The sequence below is a fragment of the Mixophyes fleayi genome, chromosome 4, assembly GCF_038048845.1.
Source record: "Mixophyes fleayi isolate aMixFle1 chromosome 4, aMixFle1.hap1, whole genome shotgun sequence".
NCBI lineage: Eukaryota > Metazoa > Chordata > Amphibia > Anura > Limnodynastidae > Mixophyes > Mixophyes fleayi.
The window spans coordinates 168,930,081-168,950,468 of record NC_134405.1 but is presented as its reverse complement, the minus strand read 5'-3'; the positions used below and the strand labels follow the sequence as shown (position 1 = coordinate 168,950,468).

The following is a 20,388-nucleotide window of genomic DNA, read 5'->3' as shown; positions in this document are numbered from 1 at the left end:
ACCCAGAGAAGCTCAAAGCAATTCTCAAATGGCCTCTTCCAACCACTCAAGATGGTCTAAATGCTTTCTGGGTTTCACAAACTATTACAGAAAATTCATTAAAAATTTCTCCACTCATGTGGCTCCTATCACACTCCTTCCCAAAAAGGGGACTGATTCCTCCAGTTGGTCTGAAGAAGCTAAAACACCATTCCATTGCATTAAACAACTTTGTTTCCACTGCAGTTCTTCACCAGCCTGATTTATCCTGACCTTTTAATCCTGGAAGTGCATGCCTGTGCAGTGGGTATAGGTGCTGTTTTATCTCAACGTTTTGAAGATGGATATCTTCATCCCTGTAGCTATTTTTCTCGCAAATTTCTGCCGGCAGAGAAAAACTACTCTATAGGAGATCAAGAATTCTTAGCCATTAAGTTGGCTTTGGAAGAATAGAGACATTTGTTAAAAGGTGCCAAATATCCCATCTCTGTCATCACAGATCATAAAAACCTTATGTACCTAAAGTCAGCTTAGTGTCTCAATCAAAGACAAGCTACATAGACCTTGTTCTTCTCCAGGTTTGACTTCAAAGTAATCTACCAGCCAGGATCCCAGAATTGTAAAGCGATGCTCTTTCTCGTTCCATGGTTTAAGATGAGGATCTTTGCCTCACCCAAAAAAGTCCCATCATTGATCCTGTGTCCTTTTCTACCACCAATATTGTTCCTATCCCGCTTCTGGGAAAAATTTTCATAGCTCCAGCACTTCGCAAGAAATTGGTTCAATGGGCTCATGCTTCCAGATTTTCCAGACATTCTGGAATTCAGAAGACTTTCAAATTTCTCCAAAGATCCTATTGGTGGCCTACTCTCAAGCGGGACATCCAAGAATTCATTGCTTCCTGTTCTAGGTGTGCCCAACATAAAATATCTTGCCAGACACCTGCCGGCCAACTTCAACCATTGTCAATTCCTCACCAACCCTGGACTCATCTGTCTATAGCAATCATTACTGATCTACCAGTTACCCAGTCTCAAAGCAGGGGATAGAGCCTAGCTCTCCACTCGCAACTTGAGGCTTAAGGTACCTTCCATGAAATTTGCCCCTCGCTACATTCCCCATAGAGCGAGTCATCAAGCCAGTAGCTTACAAACTCAAACTTCCTCCATACCTACTAATCCCAAATTCCATCCACATATCCTTGTTGAAACATTTGGTCCTGAATAGGTTTCATTCTGCACTCCCTAGACTCCTAAAATCCAAACTCAACGAGGAGTCAAATATGAAGTGGAAAGGATACTCGATTCATGGATTCGTCATCTTCAGTACTTTATTCATTGGAGGGGTTATGGCCCAGAAGAATGAGCTTGGATTAAAGCCACTGATGTATATGCTCCACACTTGGTCTGTGTCTTCCATGCAAAATTCCCTTTAAAGCCCAAGAGGTGTCCAGGGTCCACTGTCACACACCTGGCTCGAAGGTTCTGTCACTTATCTCTTCCCTGCCTTTCCAAGTTGTCCCTGCGGTCCTCAGGCTCTGTTGGTTTCACATCTCTCTGTAAGATGCTGTCCAGTCTGTCTTCTCTCCAGAGATCCCTCCAGAATCAGTTACATGATTCTTCTCAGCCAATTAGGTGATAACAGCCTCCATTTCATATTCCCTCCAAAACCAGTCCATGGGAGCTGCCATCTTGGATATAGTCACCTGATCCATCTCAGCAACTCAGAATGCTGCTTCTGCCCAGCTGATTGCAGTCTCCAATCATGAATCAACAACAAATATAAAAGCAGTTTGCAGTCTTGCTATCTATCTGCCTACAGTCTTGCTCTGACAGTGCAGTCTGTATTCTGGATCCAGTCCGATTCCAGCAATCTGGTTCCATCCACTTTGGTTCCATTCCGGTCACAGCATTCCGGTTCCATTCCGGTTACAGCAATCCTCTTCCAGCATTCCGGTTGCAGCATTCCGGTTACAGTCTGGTTATAGCAAGCCTTTTTCAGAATTCCGGTTACCGCATTCCGGTCACAGCATTCCGGTTCCATTCCGGTTACAGCATTCCTCTTCCAGCATTCTGGTTACAGCATTCCGGTTACAGCATTCCATTTACAGTCCGGTCCAGCATTCCTCTTTCAGTCTGGTCCAGCAATCCAGTTCCTGTTTGCTCTCCTCTTCTAGTGTAATCACCATCTACACCAATCCATTCACTACATGCAGAGGAACATTATCAGGCCACCCAGCTTTGTTCACATAGGGCCTGATTCGTTAAGGATCTTAAATGAAAAAACAGACAGTATTTAACTTATGTGCAAAACAGAACACTCATTTGCACCCCTTGCAATGTAACATGGTTTTGTCCAGGAGACAGAAATAAGAATCCTCTTCATTTAAGATCCTTAATGAATCAGGCCCATAGTCACCAGTCCAGCTCCGGAGACACAAACCAGTCTGGGTACAGACAGATCCTCAGGCGTGACAGCACCCAGCACAGTTTCTAAAAGTGAGAGGTCTATGTTTGTCCTCCCTGTCTAAGACCACAGTGAAACAGATGAAATCAAGTAACATTGGGATTCCCCATCAATGGAATTTGCTAGGTCATGAAGGGATAGATAATAAACATAGGGTGTTGGCCCAATGTGAAATCCTCTTTAATTACGTCTATTTTTTCTTTAAGGTAAACATGTATTTTATGATTAGTGATTATTTTTGTAAGTTAAATTTTCTTAATCAAATAAACATAATAATGCAATGGTTCCTCCAGTCGTCAAAACACTACTAATGCAATGTGGATAATTGTTTAAATAAGCATTTATTAAAATCAATCAGTAAAAATTAAAAAAATAACATTAATATATATATATATATATATATATATATATATATATATATATATATATATATATATATAACACATAACAGGAAAGGCACTCATGTTTGTAGATATTTCTCCAGCCTGGGTGCAAAAACTCCAATAACATGAATGTAAAAAATAGAATAATTAGGAGGCACTCACAGGACTTTTCAGAATGTTAAAGTATTTATTCCATTAAAAATTGGTCAACGTTTTGGGCTCCACACAGCTCTTTATCAAGACTATCACTTATTTAAACAATTATCCACAGTGCATTAGTAGTGTTTTGATGACCGGAGGAACCATTGGATTATATTGTTTATTTGCTCTTGAATTTTCGGGGATGCAGACCTCGTGCAGTGGTCCTCACGCTCATTGTAATATTTAGCACCAAGGGATTTCTTTTTTACATTTTCTTGATATTTCCTTTTTAATTCACAGTAAATATGGTAAATGTCTTATGGCGTGTACAATCTTAATTAGTACGGTTTGTGTTTGTGTATTGTTGACAGCAAGATGAAGATTGTAAGCCTGGATGTTATTGCCCTATTGATATGGTCAGAGATTCTAAAGGGGATTGTATACCTTCCACTGAGTGTCCATGTCTCTATGGAGGGACTGAATATAAAAGTGGAAGTACAGTGGCTATTTCATGCAACAAATGGTAATACCTTTACTATATGTTATTTCAATGTTTTATTCTCCTATTTATATGTGACCGTTTAATTTCATTTAATAGAAAAAAAAATATTCTGAATCAGGAACAAGTAGCAAAATAGTGTAACTAAATTAAGGGCTAGATTTACTAAGCTATGGGTTTGAAAAAGTGGGGATGTTGCCTATAGCATCCAATCAGATTCTAGCTGTCATTTTGTAGAATGTACTAAATAAATGAAAGCTAGAATCTGATTGGTTGCTATAGACAACATCCCCACTTTTTCAAACCCGCAGCTTAGTAAATCTAGCCCTAAATCTCTTTATTGGCAAACTGAAAAGATTTTAGCTGCAAGCTTTTAAGACTACTTAGGTCTTTTCATCAGGCATGTTATTTATACCTGACAAAGAGACCTAAGTACCTTGAAATGATCAGTAACTAAAAAAACATGAACAACTTTAATTCTTTATTTATCCTGCTTTAACCAAGGTTAATAAAATAAAACTCTTAAAAGGAATGGAAAAGACAAACAGCTGAAGATAAACTAAGTTGTATATGTTTAATTCCAAACAGAACACTGTAATACTCTAGGCAAATAGTGCCAAAAAGCTTATATATGTTAGTATATATTCAAAATTAAATAAATGAATGAATGAGTGAATGAATAAATACATTTTAGGCAATAAGTAGTTTGATACTGTGCCTAACACCTCTATATGGCTTTTCTTATTCTGACAATATGGAGCCGCTAAAAAGTGTGGTGGTGTCCAGCCTCTGTTCTGGAGCAATCTAATACTAGCATTCACAACAATGCTCCACCTACCATGCATTCCTCACTTATACTGTGAGCTCTAACTTTGAAGATAGTATAACATATCCTGTTGTGATAGTAAATATATTTTATTCTATAGTGGCTCTCTGATTTTGTGGTAACACTGTGAAAAATCAAACCTTCTAAACACACAAATTACAGTTCAATCCCTGATCCAAGATTAGTTAATTACTGTAGTACTCATAAAATGGTATAGGATTGCAATGCTAGTAATTTATGAAGCCCAGAATGGCGTTAGCATACCTGTTCCTATGAGATACAGTTAAGTTGGAAAGGCTTCGTATGATCACCCTCTGGGTCAGATCACTATGTGTATGCATGGATTTCCCTGCCTCTCTTCACTGGCAGCGTTGGGCAACAGGTCTACAGTAAAAACAAATAGTGCAGGAGGGATATCTTCGTCGGGCTACCCGACATAGTAAATAGCAGCATTATGTATCGCAGCGATTAACTAGTAAATAGACCCCTATATAATTTTACTAGCAGTACATCATGTCCACTAATCTTAAACCTCTGACAAAGGTCCAAGTCTGGTTCAAATATATTCTATCTCCAAGGGATGTATTTGTGTGTCCACCAATAATGTCAGTCATGAAACAGATATTCCCCCAAACAGTCATATGTGTTCATCATAAAACTATATCAAACAATACTGTTTTCTGTGTTTTATTATGCAAGTATCAGTTAGTTACATCTGGCTAAGATCTTTCTTGGAGATGTGCCTTTCCAAATTCTGTGGCACTCCCCATGTGTGTATTCCTTGAGTCGCCCTTCCTGGTGAGCAATCTAATTTATTAGGTTTGGACTTGTTGACAAGATATCTTCTTACATATAGTCATATAAAAATTCTCCACTTTTGTGTATTGGTGATGCCTAGGCATAATCTTTCCGCGCACTATGTTCATTGTTATGAAGTTCCTGGCATGCGTTTTGCTGTGGAAAATTTTCTAGCACTAATTATGTTGGTCAGAAAAACAACCTATCCATCCATACTAGTCTTTCAATTGTATTATTGTCAGAATTTAAATGAATGCATAATTATGCATAAAGTAATATATATTCTATTCTATAGTGTCTGCAATAAAGGGATGTGGGAATGTACAACAAAAGAATGCCAATCTACCTGTCATATTTATGGTGATGGTCATGTTACAACCTTTGATGGCTTGTGGTATGCTTTTGATGGACTCTGCCAATATACAATTGTACAAGTGAGTAATAATAACAAAATGTTATCTTCACTTTTTCGTATGTGTACAAATTATCAAATTTTTCAATTATAATATAAAGAAGTTTATTTAATAATATGGTGAAAACAGTACAAATGTGTTGTAAACATTACCACCAAATCAAATATTAGTTTTTAAAAGGTGTAATGCAAGTTACACGTTGTACTAATTGTAACAATAATGGCCAGACTAAGGTGGTGATTCATGGAGCCTTGTGCAGTTTGTGACTGTGCCTATTTCCAGCTATTAGGGTACCTGAAACATCAGCAATGTTTTAGGTCTGAACATCCTGCGCAGTCTCATCATGCAAGGCTATGATGGAAGTTAGTCTGGAATTGAATGACTCCCTTAGTGTTTTTGCCAATGTGTTTTTCAACCAATAGAGGATGTACACCATAATTTATGGTTTACACATTTAGTTTTGTGCTAAGATCATACATTATCTTTTCATAATTGTTATTTGCCAAGCATTTTATACTGTGTATTGGTGTGCTGAAATTGGTGGCACATACTGTATCACCTTTTAAATTGATTACAGTAGGCCATGCTGGAAATGTAACAGTAAGGACCAATAAGTGATTTCTAGGCTGGGCACAAAACTCATTCTCAAAAGACCATTCAAAATAAAATGTTATACGTATAAAAAGTGACCTGATCACATCAAGTCCAACCATCTATCATTTTAGTATCATCTCTTTCAATAACAACATTTTATATTTATCCCCTCGAATATTGTTAATTTTTGCATTATTTATAGATTATATTAATCATGAGGCTGAGGGAGATTGGGACTTTAGTACATGTGGAAATTGTGTGTGTGTTGAACTTAGTCTATAAGTACGTATTTAAACCAATGTCTAAAAATGGCGACACAAAATAGATCCCTATAAAAAAAACGGGATAAGATCCAAAGATTGCCAACACTGAGCATGTCCATCACTATTCTACCTTCTACTATCCTTTGACTACAGCTTATACCTCATGACCAGTACTCTCAGGAGTGGTCATGAGGTATCTGGCCACTGAGTGGCATAGCTGGGCATGGTGTATCTAAGAAAGCTACCCCAGAGAAATGATTCTTTCCTGGGAGCTGCCAACCAAGTGAAAGGTGCAATGGTAAAAATGCACCTTGTCCACCCATTTATCATACAATAATCTTTTTCAGCAAAACTAAATCACATTGCTGTACTGCTCCACTACGTTAGTCACATCAGTATACCTACTCCATAATGTAGACATTCCTTAACTACTGCCCTCCGTATATGCAAACAGCTGCCCCTTTGCAAAAACAGCCATCTTGCTCCATAAACCTATGTACCCTGATGGAACTGAAGCTACATTTGTGTAAATCAAGGCATACGGCTGTCACCGTAATAGACACCGTAGAGGGCACGCAGCTGAACAGGGAGGCGTGGAGTCTAACGCACCCCCGATCTTCAAGGAGGTACGGTCTTGGCTGCATGGGACGTGCAGGTCGTGGTTCTCCAAGTCAGTTACCAGCACAGTGAATGTAGACAGGAATGGTCAGACAGTCCAGGTCAAGCCACACAGTAGGGCAGTACCTGTGGAGAACCAAAAGAGGCATCAGGAACAAGCAGAAGATAAAAGTCAAATGGTTTGTGCAGTACCAAATCAGAGTCCAGGAGAAGAAGCTAAGGAACAAGCCAGGATTCAGCAAGCCACTATGGAGAATACAACTGGAAGTGCTGGAGCTGGTGTGAACCAATTCTCTTTCACCCTAATTGTGGTGGAGTGTTGTTTAAATAGGCAGCAGGAAGGGTTGATTCGCTGATCAGAATCAGCTGACCGCTGACAGGACGCCAGAGCAGTGCGTCCCCTTGCCTAGCAATGGGATGTTATCGCTAGGCAATGGGACGTATCGGGAATAGAGGACAGGCTGCCGTCTCCTGCACCTGAGAGGAGTTCGGGGATGGTGACTGACAAAGGCCAAAGGCGGTTACAACGCTATTTTTACATTGTAGAGCAGCAGTTTTGCACTTTGTAAATTACCTCCACTGTCTATCTTAAAAAATGTTTTATCCAAAGAAAGGTCTTTATCCAAAGATGAGAATTTTTTTTTAGAAAAAGAGACACTATTTTCATATTCACTTTTCTGCACACAACACAAATAAAGAAAAATAAAATGAGGTCACAGTGCCATAACTTAACTTGGACATACTCGGTTTCCAGATCTCTTAACAGATCTTTGTTAAGTAGGACAATAAGTGTCACAAAATTATTTTTTATAGATAGAACACTTTAATTATTCTGCCCAATTAAGATAAGTATTTAATTAACATTATTTTGTAAATGTCAGTGCCTTATATGATAAATATGTTTCTTATGCCAGGATTATTGCAAGAAGAATTCAGGGACATTCCGTATTTCAGTACAAAGTATTCCTTGCTGTGAAGATGGCCTAACCTGTTCCCGAAAAGTTACCATATTCATTCAAGTAAGTTTTTTGTATAGAACTTTCAATCGTAGAAAATGTATTGTGCGCCAAATCCTGTTTCTAACTGTAAAACGAATTTCAAGAAGCGATTTGCTGAATTAGATATTTCCTTCAAAGCCCAAAGATCACAATAAAAATATATGAATATCAGATACATACCTAATATCCAGAAATTACAAGACCCTATTGGGTATCAGTATTTACTTGACATCCGCCATCACAGTGTTTCTTTTAGTTGTAATCTCTAAGTGGAGCTCCAGAGAACTACTGTCAACCATTGCCTTCTTTCTCATCAGCAATGGCACCTATGATTTCTATGGATATGGCCATCAATTACCTGCATCTTGTGAATTTCAGATCCCTTAGCGTCAAGGTCATGTGAAAACGTAGATTATTCTAAATCATAGTTAACTTGCTGTCTGGTTGTGTTCTCCTCTCCATCCTCTTCCTGTTAGATTTCTCATTGCATTTATCTGTTTGCTGAATCTAATTATTATTATTTGTTGTACTAAATATGTTAAAAGCTTTGTCATGGCATTGTTCCCCTCTGTATTATATTGTAACTCAAACATTTAATTAAAAAAAAAATTACTTTTATTTCTAGGGGACTATAATTACTCTTGAAGATGGAAAAACGAGAACTGAGTTTTCTGGAGATTCAGACTGTTCTTCCAACACCCATTCTGAAATGACAGTCGGCATGTACAATATTGTCGCTTTAAAAAATGGAATTACTGTAGTCTGGGACAGACAAACAGCAGTGTCAGTGGTGCTTGACCCTGTATGGAAAGTAAGTGGTCAAAACACTTGGTTCTTAAACATTTTTGTGTACTTTTTCAAAACCTTTTTAAGCAGAACATATTATTTCTCTACAAGTTTATTTCTTATTTTAAACCACAGCCGAGTCATTATTTGATAATATAAATAATTTTATTTACATATAATTCAGTTGAATAAACCTCAGCCAGGAGTTGACATGACTTCAGATAGTATAATCACCATTTATGGAACACATATACAATACAATTATACAATAACTTTATCCAACAGGGGTTAAGATAAGATCTGAAGAAAAGGAGGCCAGCAGGAGCTAGGCCTACAGCTAACCCCAGGGACTAAGTGCAACTTCTATACTTCTAAGATTTACATGACAAAGGCTTGTTTTTCATAGGGATACGCTATTTAATCTAGCTCTTTACAGTTCATCAACATGTGAAATTGAGCACATAGACATTGCAATGTTTACGGGTGGAGGCTGGGTTTATGGAACCAGGTTTCTTACCAAATCAAGCAATATTGTCCAAAGGATACTCAAAAAATAAAGGTTACAAAATTAAGCTGCATCCCATTCAAACCTTACATATACTGTATATTGTACTGTGTAGTTTGTAGACTAGACTAGGGCAGGATTGATATATGCTATACACTTACTATGTGCAATATTTATGTACTTGTGAGCTTATTATATGTACAGACATGTGGATTCATTTCCAGTTCATATGTGCTAGACATGTTTGCATGAGCTTGTGAATGCATCCAATGGAGCTTTTCCCATTCATTTTAATGAGGGTATTCATTGTGTGTAGAAACCCAATTGTCAACTAGGCAGTCTTGAATGATTATCATTAAAACAGGTGGACAATGCGCATGCTTGATGGCAAATCAGCCTTAAACAGAGCTGGATCTGGTTTAATAACAGGGAATCCCACAGTGTGTGTTCCCCCTATCATAATAGAAACCTGTCCCAGGCTGGTTAGAACTGAGTTGTAGCCTAAATAGAGTAGTGCAAAAAGCAACTTGCCTACCCCCCGGCACTACCAACCCCGTGTTGAAAAGCACTAGGACTCTTTTCTGCTCCCTTGGGCTCTGGCTTAATGAATAACAATGACAGTAAGGGTCCCTATGATGCTGTTCCACTATACTAAAATAGTAAAAGTAAGTAACTAAAGCAACCATATAATTGTTAAATACATTTTTATTTAAATTTTAATTACCTTTGATTAAAGCTCATTCACCAATTTATTAATAAAAATATCTTTATTTGTAATCCAATAGGATCTCCTTCAAATGTAGGGGAAAATCCTCTTATAATGCATTGGGATAAAGCTTAAGAAACACAATAGAATACACAAACTAATCCACTAGGCATCCTGCTGCACAATGAGTGTGATCTGAATTGACCAGGACCATAGCCGCTTAGCCAGTCACAAATAGTTTCCCATACTTGCAATGTGATTGACTGGCAGTAAGGAGAGCAATAGGATCTAAGTGTTTTGATCACACATAAATACAGATTATTTGAATCTCTATTTATTTGAAAAACATAAATAAACAATCCTCCTGTACCCTGGTTATGTCAATGGCCCATTTACTTCAATGGTCTATTCAGTTCAATGGAGTTTATACATGTAGCTATATACATATATCTGTATATATATATATACATATATATATATATATATATATATATATATATATATATAGCAGAATCGGTTGTTAATTTATTTGAATCCTACCACTGATCTTACAGGTGCAGGTGCAAATATTAATCAGTCAGCCCTACAGACTCGAAGATCAGAGACTCAGACTGAGTTTAATAAATGGAGCCTGCCCTCTCTCTCCATTTCTACTCGAGGAAGTCCATTCTCCAGCTCTTGCTCTTGCATGAGCCACAAAGCTGTTTGGAAAGCTGTCTTTCCAAACACACAAACTCTTTCTCTTGGGCTTAAAATGCATAAGACAAAAACCCGGGGCATATACATCTTCCTTCGATCACTTTTCCAGCATTTCCTTCACAATATTATATATATATATATATATATATATATATATATATATATATATATATATATTCATTCATGAAATGTGAGTCTATCGGCGAGATCACATGGAAATACAACCATATGTGCAAATGTTTACCAAAATTTTTATTATGGAATCTGTTTCGAGCCTTATCATGACCTTTGCATACTCATGTCTCCAAGATTCCTCTTAAGCAGTCCCACTACTCTATAACTTATGACTTCATCCTGTGTGTCTGTATTATGGTTTCTCTTATTGTAATGTTTGGCACAGATCACACAGCCTCTTAATAACAGTACACAGTTTTTTTTCGTTGTCAGATCATCAAAACATCACAGGAAAGTTGTCAAAAATATACCTGAAACCCGAACATGAGCTAAAAGATTTCATAGATTTACATAGTCTGAATAATTCCTTAGTATCTTTTGTATTCACCTACAATGTATTCATGTGGTAATTTAGAGAATTCTAAGAAACCGATGCTGTAGATTTTACTATCCTACATTTCTTTCTTTTTACATAATTGCATGATAAAGTTGCCATAGTTAAGAGTGGGCTTGGCAGAATATAAATACTGTTTTAATTTTTTATACTACAGGACAAAGTTTGTGGTATGTGTGGAAATAACAATGGTGACATGAAGGATGATTTCACGGAAAGAAATGGTATGAGGGGGACTAGAGAACTAGAACTGGGAAATAGTTGGAAGGATGATCCATTTTGTCCAGATGCAGAGGCTCAAGTTTTCCCATGTGACGCCAATCCTTATTGTAAATCCTGGGCACAAAGAAAATGTCAAATAATAAGGGAAGCTATATTCAAAGACTGCCACTTAAAAGTAAGTTGTTTTTGTTCTTCTTGTTTTTTTTAGAAAGACTTACCATATAAGATATACTGTGCAGAATAGAATTTTTGCTATTTCTTTTTTCACAATTTTTTTTTTTGCAATGTACAGCAAATGATAGTAAATACTAGGTAACAATTGTGCAGCATATTTTTAGAATAGGCATACTCTAATGTGATAAGTCCACATATTATCAGAAAAATATGAAGAACACCCAAATCCCATGTGCCGCTACTAAGGCCATAAATCTCAAGCACCCACCATGGCATCAGATGGATAAATAAAACTTGGTTCAACGAGCCCTCATAATTCCTTATATGGATAGTAGAATGGGGCTGTGGATAGGAAGTAGTTACTATATATCTCACACTGCATTGTTTCACTATTTCATAGTTAATTGACAGGTTACATTCTCATAATATTGCTTCTGACCAATTGACATTTATTAGGTTGCATTGATGACAGCTTTATTTTGTTTATTTTTATACTGGCTATTTGCAGAGAAATGGTATGAATTTACACTACCACTGGGACAGCACAGTGGCACAGCGGTTAGCACTGCCTCACAGAGTTGGGGTCATGAGTTCAGCTCTGATCAGACCAGGGCCCTGTCTCTGAGGAGTGTGTATGTCCTCCCCGTATTTGCATAGGTTTCCTCCGGGTGCTCTGGTCTCCTCTCACAGTCCAAAAACATACTGGTAGGATAATTGTCTTTTGACAAAATGGGCCCTAGTCTGTGTGTGTGATAGGTAATTTAGATTGTAAGCTATAGTGGGAAAGGGACTGATTTGCATAACAACATAACCTTCATACAGCACTGTGTAATATGATTTGTTCTATATAAATAGACAATAATATGAAATATAATAACTTGGAATGTAAGTGAAACTTGCCCTTGTTGATGACCGTAAAGCAAGCTAAACTTCAAAAAGAGGTAGAAAACAATCATATAATTACAAGTCCCTTTCACTTAGGTTGATCCAACACCTTATTATGACGCCTGTATCAGAGAAGCATGTGTGTGTGATATGGAAGGGATATATCTGGGGTTTTGCACCTCTGTTTCAAAGTATGCTCAGGCTTGCATTGCGGTTGGAGTATGTGCTGATTGGCGTACCCAAGATCTTTGCCGTAAGTACCAAATTAATTTTGTTATATTGTAGAAATCTTTATTTCATTTAACCTACTTAATATTCTTACAAAGTTATATTGTGCTACCTTGTTATACTTTAGGATAAATCCAGTTTGCATTAATGCACAATCACAGTAATTAAATCAGAAATTAAACATAAATGTAGCTTGCACTTGTGGAGCTCTTCATCTGGAGAGGTGGATTAGGGGTGTTCAACAAGCAAGGGATAAAAGCAGCAACTAGTATCAGGCTATGGAAGGCTTGGCTGGTCACACTATAAAAATGTGACCTACAGCATGAGGTCCCATGTTATAATATGAAAGCAGCCCCAGCCCAGTCAGCTTGAAGCTAAATTCCATAGGAATATGGGGCCTACAGAATACAAATAGCATCGGGCTCTTCCTATCAATCCTTTGTCATGGAGTGCTAGGGTGAAGGCATAATCTTAAAAAATGAATAAGTACTTTTGTGGATCTACAAGTCCCAACAAGCACCGACAGCCATTGACTGCTTAGAAGAAACATGACCGTAGAATTGCAAGTGCCATCATTCCTCTAGATACACGTGTCTAGTCTGTTCCCACGTGGGATAAATTGCCCAGGCAAAGGAGTAGGAAGAAATGTAAAAGTTTATTTGCATAAATACACATGGAACAGCATCAAAATAAAAGAACCATAATAATAATAGCAAATTTCAGCCATATGATTACCGGCTAACTAAGCCATGGTTGGTAGTTACCCTGTGTGCGGACCTAGTCCCAATTCATTATGGAAAGGAAAGCAATAAAAATGAGTAACTTTGAACCTTGGCAAAACAGTGTTGCACTGGAGGGGGAGGTAAATTTAAAATGTGAGGACATATTTATAATTGGGGTAGAGCATGTCCTAGATCAACTTTTAATGTCAGTGTAAAAATAAAACTGTCAAGTACTTGCATTCTACATGAAAAACAGCAAGTATCTTTCTTATGTGTAAAATAATAAACTCATTTGTACCCCTTGCATTGCAAAATGGTTTTGCCAAGGTTCAAATTTACTATTTTTTTTGCTTTCCTTTCCTTAATGAATCAGGCCTCTAGTCTCCAGCCTGAGACTCTCTGCTGTTGGGGTCCATGCTGATATTGAGTTTCAAATCTATGTGGTCCTATTGTGAGATAACACTGGCAGTAGTCCTGTGTCTCCCGGCCTGGCATACCAGCTCACACTGCACCAAGGACTCTCCTCAATGACTGACCCTGCAGTGTTCTCCAGATGTCCCACTCTTTCTCAGCCATCCTCCCTCATACTTTTTTTTTACCCTAGTCACACTGTTGACCCCATAGAAGTTATCAGAAAGTCTGATAAGAGGTGGAGTAAAGATGTCTAGTTTCCTTCATACAGTTAAGTGTGTGATACATTTGTCCCTTTTTAATGGGGCATTAATTGCAACATATAGTTCTACTATAATAAAGTCTATCATGAGGGGACAAGAAGTATAGTAACTCAACCTCTATTAGTGTGAAAAACAAGGTACAGTTTGTTCGGGTGATCCTGTTTTGTAATTATACCCATGATTGCCAGAGCTTGCAGAACTACAAGCGTCAGCACATGCACTGTCAGTAAGGGCCTGCTAAAAAGTATATAAAAAATTAAAAAAACAAGCAATATGAAACCAGGGGGTAGATTTACAAAAACATCTAAAAGGGAAAAGTTAGGGTGTTTCCCTTAGCAACCAATCAGATTCTAGATATAATTTATCTAGTACAATATATAATATAATAGATAGAATCTGATTGATTACTGTGGGCAACACCTCCACTTTTCCTTTTTAGAAGTTTTAGTAAATTTACCCCTTTTATTATTTCAATTAAAATAAATGTTCCCCCAAATCCCTATATTACCTCTTTATTAACATCCTAAATCCATAGGGATCGTATTTCTTTGATGCAGAAATAGTAAAATTAGAATAATAGATAAAAAAATCTTAAGAGAAAGAAAATGACATGCTCCTTGCAGAGTCAGCATGTGAATGAATTAACTTAATTGTGCTTGTTTCTGAGGAATGAAAGACCTACTGCATTGTTTTAGAACAGATGCACAGTACGCTATTTGGTAGAGATATGTGGAAGATACATTCCACTTGCTCCTTAATACATGCTGGTTAATGGGGTTTGTAAGTTGGTTACAGATAGTCTAGTTCAAATGTAACTCATAATGTAAACTCAGCTTCTGTGCTATCTGCAATAATGGCTTTCAACTAAAGTATAAGCACTTAGGTAAGGATGGTATTGTATTGTTTTTACAGCTATGTTGTGCACACGTGGTGGGTGGTACTAAAGATTGAAGTCAGAACATTAATAAAAAAATATGTGTTGTATTTATGTTTTGTCTTCTGTTTTCTATCACTTTTTCATGATGTTCATGTCCAAATATACCTGCTTTGGTTATCATATAGACAAATGTCCCTATGTCAGATATCAGTTTGCAAGTGACACACCAAAGTGAATGATAAACTAGAAAGCTTACAGTTCAAGTGATTATTGCAAAGAAAACAGTAGTTGTGAAGTGCAAACATGTACCTGTCACTTCATACACACATTCCATATGCCTCTGATAACATGGCTTATTAATTACCTCAGATTGAAATGGTATATTGGTAAATAAAAGGTATAGTGTCCTGAGTTTCAATAATACAATTGTGTCTAAAACTCTTAAAATATTCCTTAGCTATTATTTTTATATTTTTTTGTTATTATTACTTTTCCCTATTATTATTATTATTATTATTATTATTATTATTATTATTATTTTTACACCTTTCCTTATTTTTGTATACCCACAGTGAGCAAACTTTGAATTAATAGTAGCATTCAGGTTAACTGAAATCACCACTCATACTTCTGGTACTCATTTAGCTAGGGATAAGCAGAAAGCTAAAAGTAAATGCTGAAGCATAAATTCGTAATTATTTTTTTCTATGAGAATTCTGGTGCATTTCTTACACTGTTCAGTTTTTAACAACTTTTATTTAATTAAATTTTCTTACAGCTGTGTGTTGCGATCATTACAATGTGAAAGGAGAAAACATCTGGCACTATGAGCCCTGTGGATCAACTTATGTGAAAACATGTAACAATCAAAATATTGCTGATAAGTTTGCACCATTATTAGAAGGTACGACAAAGCAATTGATGTTAGAATAAAAAGTCACTATAAAGGTACCCATGCTCACAGCTATATAGACATTCACAAATATTGGGATTGATCAGATGTTAATAAGAACAAGTGTAAAATATACTTAGAAGATAACCTCTATCTGACAGTGTGTGCAGTCTATGGCCAACAATATTAACATGCCTCATATGCTCCAAACATTTGGCCTGAGTGCCAAACAAGTGGTCTGTCCAATTTGGCAGCGTATGTAGACAAATTGAGCACTGAATTGTTTGTTTGGCTTTCTATTCAAGCAGCCAGATTGGCCCATGTATAAGCAGCTTAATGTCTAAAAACAATCAAATAAATGTTAACCTCTCAATGATTAGAAGTATTTTTTTGTTTAATGATGAAACCTATTTCAGTAGGTTGAGTACTCTGATAATTACCTTTTTCATTTTCTAAGGTATTTGAGTGACTTTTTTTTATGTGACAATAAACATCCATTTTGCAATTATTTCTATACAGGTAATTAGATATAAATAATAAATAAAGTTTAACTTCCATTGTTATCTAGGAGTATTGCTTACAGGTATTTTTGTAAAACTGTTCTGATATTTTCCAAGTCTATATATAGTATGTAATTAGACATAACACATTTAATAAACAATGCCACAATATTATTCTGTTTACTTTTTATACTGTAGGCTGTTATCCAAGATGTCCCAGTAAGGCTCCTTATCTGGATGAAAACACCATGAAATGCGTTCAACTTTCTGACTGCAGCTGTTCTTACAATGGCAAAATGATTGCAGCAAATTCAATGATTAAAGATCAGTGTGGCAGAAGATGGTATTACATTTAATGACATTTACTCACAAAGTGCTAACATATTTTGTATGACTCATCATGATAAACAATGACTTATATGAAACACTTGCATAAATAACTTATAGATACAGGGGTGGCTGAAGGTTAAGGCAATAAGGCTATGGAAGGCCCCAATTATTGAAATAAAAATATATTTAAAAAACTTGATGTTTCGAACACACAAAAAGCTGAATTGTACAGCTAAATGGAGGCAAAACAAGTTCCTGCCAAATTATGTTTATATTAACACAACAAAAAATAATAGCTGTTTTGTCACCTATGTTTTGTGATGCCAGATGTTAAAATTTCAGCACTAAACCAATAGATCCAAGCAAGTCATGGTCTTTCCCTTTAACAACCTTTTTCACATAAAGCAGAAGATCCTCACAAGTACTTTGTTGCCCCTAGGTCTTAGGCACTAAGTAGTAGGGGCTTATTTTGGAAACCCTAGTCCAATGTTTCTAGGAAACATTGGCACAATACAGTACTGTAAATTATAATGCAGATACTCACACACGTTTGGTGTAAAGTCTGCCTGGCGGTCTGGCAGTCTCCAAGTAATAGTCAAAAACCAATCCAGTGGTCCATGCTGGAAGTGATACAGAGAATAGTCACAATCCAGAGCAGAGGTCAGGCCAGATGGCAATCCAAAGAGTAGTCATAGCCCACAGCAGAGGTCAGGGTGTGCAGTCATCTAGAGAGTAATCAGGTTCCAAAGCAGGGTAAGACCTGGAATCAGGACTAAAGCTTATGTAAAGGGATGGATGGTTGGCGCCGCAGAAGTAGTGTAAGATAGGGTTCCACAGGCCCGATGGTATGGTAGAGAGGCAAAGGTCCCCCCCATTAGTGGATATTTACTTTGAGAAACAACAAGATGCTAATGGGTTAACTACACAATTACACTAAATGCTGTTGCAGCAGATTGTCCAGACAAATCAATCACAATAGACTTTTAATGCAATTATACAACACTTATCACACAAAATCAGTAAAGATGCAACAATAATTAATCCAGCTTGTTCAGGTTAAATGCTTTAGCAGAAATGACTGTAGATTAGAGTTACTTTAGAGAGAACCCAAGGGGGTAAATTGTAATCCATAAGTTAAAGTGTTAAATATTGCATTTCTGAATAGCTTGTAAACACTTTTAATAATGCTTTGTATTTTTATTATGCAATTAAAGTGCACAACCAAATTTTAAATAATTACATTCAAGAATAGTTATGCAGGCAGTGATAGCATTTTTCTTTAAATAGGGTTTGAAAACCTGTAAGTTAATAAAAAGTAATGTCACTGTTTGCAATGAAATGTCCTATTTAATGTTGTGGTGGGGAAAACACAAAAGGTTGTGATGGGGGAAACATTATAAAAAGTCCAAAAGTCAAGTAAAAATGTAAAGCACATAACTTCTCTTCAGACCTGATGTGTCTAAAATGCAAAGAAAATGTATCTGTAAATCATGATAGGTTTAGCTATTTTTAAAATAAATTGTGGCTACCGTAGCATATTTGACCATTATCATATACACTGATACATACCTTTTGCTTTCCAAGAGCACTTGAAAAGTTTCACACTTATTAATATATCTCTCCTTCATTTTAGTTACTGTCTAAATGGAAATGTCACCTGCAAAGGTGAGCATTACTTTGGTCAAGCATAACCTATTCTGAAGAAAAAGATAAACAAAATCTAGCCATTTTGATCAACAAGTATTTTTCAGTTACATGCCAATATATGGACTATAAATATATATGTATATATTTTTTTACTCTTTGTGAGTTGTTTATTCTATATGTTGTGCCTATCTGTTTCTCTTTAGATTTTGCTATTCGCCATGTAAAGTAGCCAGATGCATGATTTCTTTAAATTGGTTTAAAATTCAATTGATTTTGGCTGGTAGCACGATGGCTCAGTGGTTAGAACTTCTGCCTTACAGCACTGGGGTCACAAGTTCAATTCCCGACCATGGCCTTATCTGTGTGGAATTTGTATGTTTTCCCCGTGTTTGCGTGGGTTTCCTCCGGGTGCCCCGGTTTCCTCTCACACCCCAAAAACATACTGGTAGGTTAATTGGCTGCTATAAAATTTGACCCTAGTCTCTCTCTCTCTCTCTCTCTGTGTATGTATGTTAGGAAATTTAGACTGTAAGCTCCAATGGGGCAGGGACTGATGTGAATGAGTTCTCTGTACAACGCTGCGGAATTAGTGGCGCTATATAAATAAATGATGATGATGATGATGGTTCAAGGGCTTTGAACTTGCCTGCGGTAAAATCATTATATTCAGGCCTAGTTGACTGGAGTTTGATGGCTGTGGCTGCCCTTGAATGGTAAACCTCAAAAACAGATTTTTCAGTTTGATTTCAAAACTCGCATCTTGCCAGTAAAATATGTTATAAAAAACAATAAAATGTTACCTGTTCAAGTATAAAATCAGTCTAGTCTAGTCTAGTCTTTTCATTTATTTTTCTAAATTAGAACAGCAAATATTACTCTTTTTTTTTTTTTTTACTCAACATGCTGCCAAAACTCTTATCTGTTCTCTCATCATCTCCCGTCTTGACTATTGTAACCTCTTGCTATCTGGCATTCCTGAAACCCAGATATCCACACATCAATCCATTCTAAATGCTGCTGCAAGACTGATCTTCTCTTCTCACTGCTCCACATCTGCTGCACCACTTTGCAAATCCCTACACTGGCTCCGTGTCCTCCAGATTAAAATTCAAATTACTCACCCTTACCTACAAAGCCTTCAACAACACCACTCCTGCATATATCTGAAATCTCATATCAAAATACTCTCCCTTTGCCTTCTTAGATCTACCTCTGACCAGCGCCTTTTTTCATCTCTGGTAACTACCTCTCACTCCCACCTACAAGACTTCTCCTGTGCTTCTCCCCCCTTATGGAATTCCCTATTATGCTGAATCAGACTTTACCATGGTTTGCAAATCTTTAGACGCTCTTTGGAAACCTATCTCCTTTTTAGAGGTGACTTTATCCCTGATAACACTATTCACACTAATGCACCCTCACAACTGCCTCAATCTCCACTCTGAACCACATATGAGCCTCTCGTTTCAGCTGTGCCCCTTTCCACTTACAATATGAGCTCTCTAATGAGCAGCATCCTTCATAACTTTTGTTTTTATGTATGCGTTTATTTTGTCTACCTTGTATGTCCCTGTTTTATGTATGTACTGTTTTCCCTACTGTACAGTGCTGCAGAGCACTTTGGCACCTTAGAAATCTACGATAATAATAATAATATTAATAATAATAATATAACTGTGTTTGAATTTGAAGTTCAAGTTTGCTGTTTGCATGAAGAACTTGAAAATACTATACAATGAAGCTATTTAAATTCAAACATATTTTAACAGCTTGAACATGGTTGGAGCAGTCACATTGTTTAAATTTAGCTTTATGTAAATTTAAATAATTTACAGTAGATTCGACAAGACAGTTTGAGTGTCATTTTGAAACATATTCGACCATGTCTTTGATGTGATCACATTTATGAAAAGACAGATGGTCACTAATTGCATTTTTGCAATTCTTCTTCTTTACTGGTTACCTGTTTTCTTGGCATTCCCAGTAGATCTCTTT

General features: G+C 36.7%; 1 protein-coding gene across 1 annotated transcript in view; it reads left to right on the top strand.

Moving 5' to 3' along the window:
- Positions 1-20,388, top strand: part of LOC142149569 (mucin-19-like) — a 105,568-nt gene that overhangs the window by 74,663 nt on the left and 10,517 nt on the right. Inside the window, exons 25-33 of the mRNA XM_075204895.1 lie at positions 3,341-3,492; positions 5,388-5,526; positions 7,895-7,999; positions 8,604-8,789; positions 11,400-11,639; positions 12,620-12,776; positions 15,803-15,928; positions 16,615-16,759; positions 18,380-18,411. Of these exons, the coding sequence (XP_075060996.1) occupies positions 3,341-3,492; positions 5,388-5,526; positions 7,895-7,999; positions 8,604-8,789; positions 11,400-11,639; positions 12,620-12,776; positions 15,803-15,928; positions 16,615-16,759; positions 18,380-18,411 (1,282 nt within the window). The remainder of the gene's footprint in view (positions 1-3,340; positions 3,493-5,387; positions 5,527-7,894; positions 8,000-8,603; positions 8,790-11,399; positions 11,640-12,619; positions 12,777-15,802; positions 15,929-16,614; positions 16,760-18,379; positions 18,412-20,388) is intronic.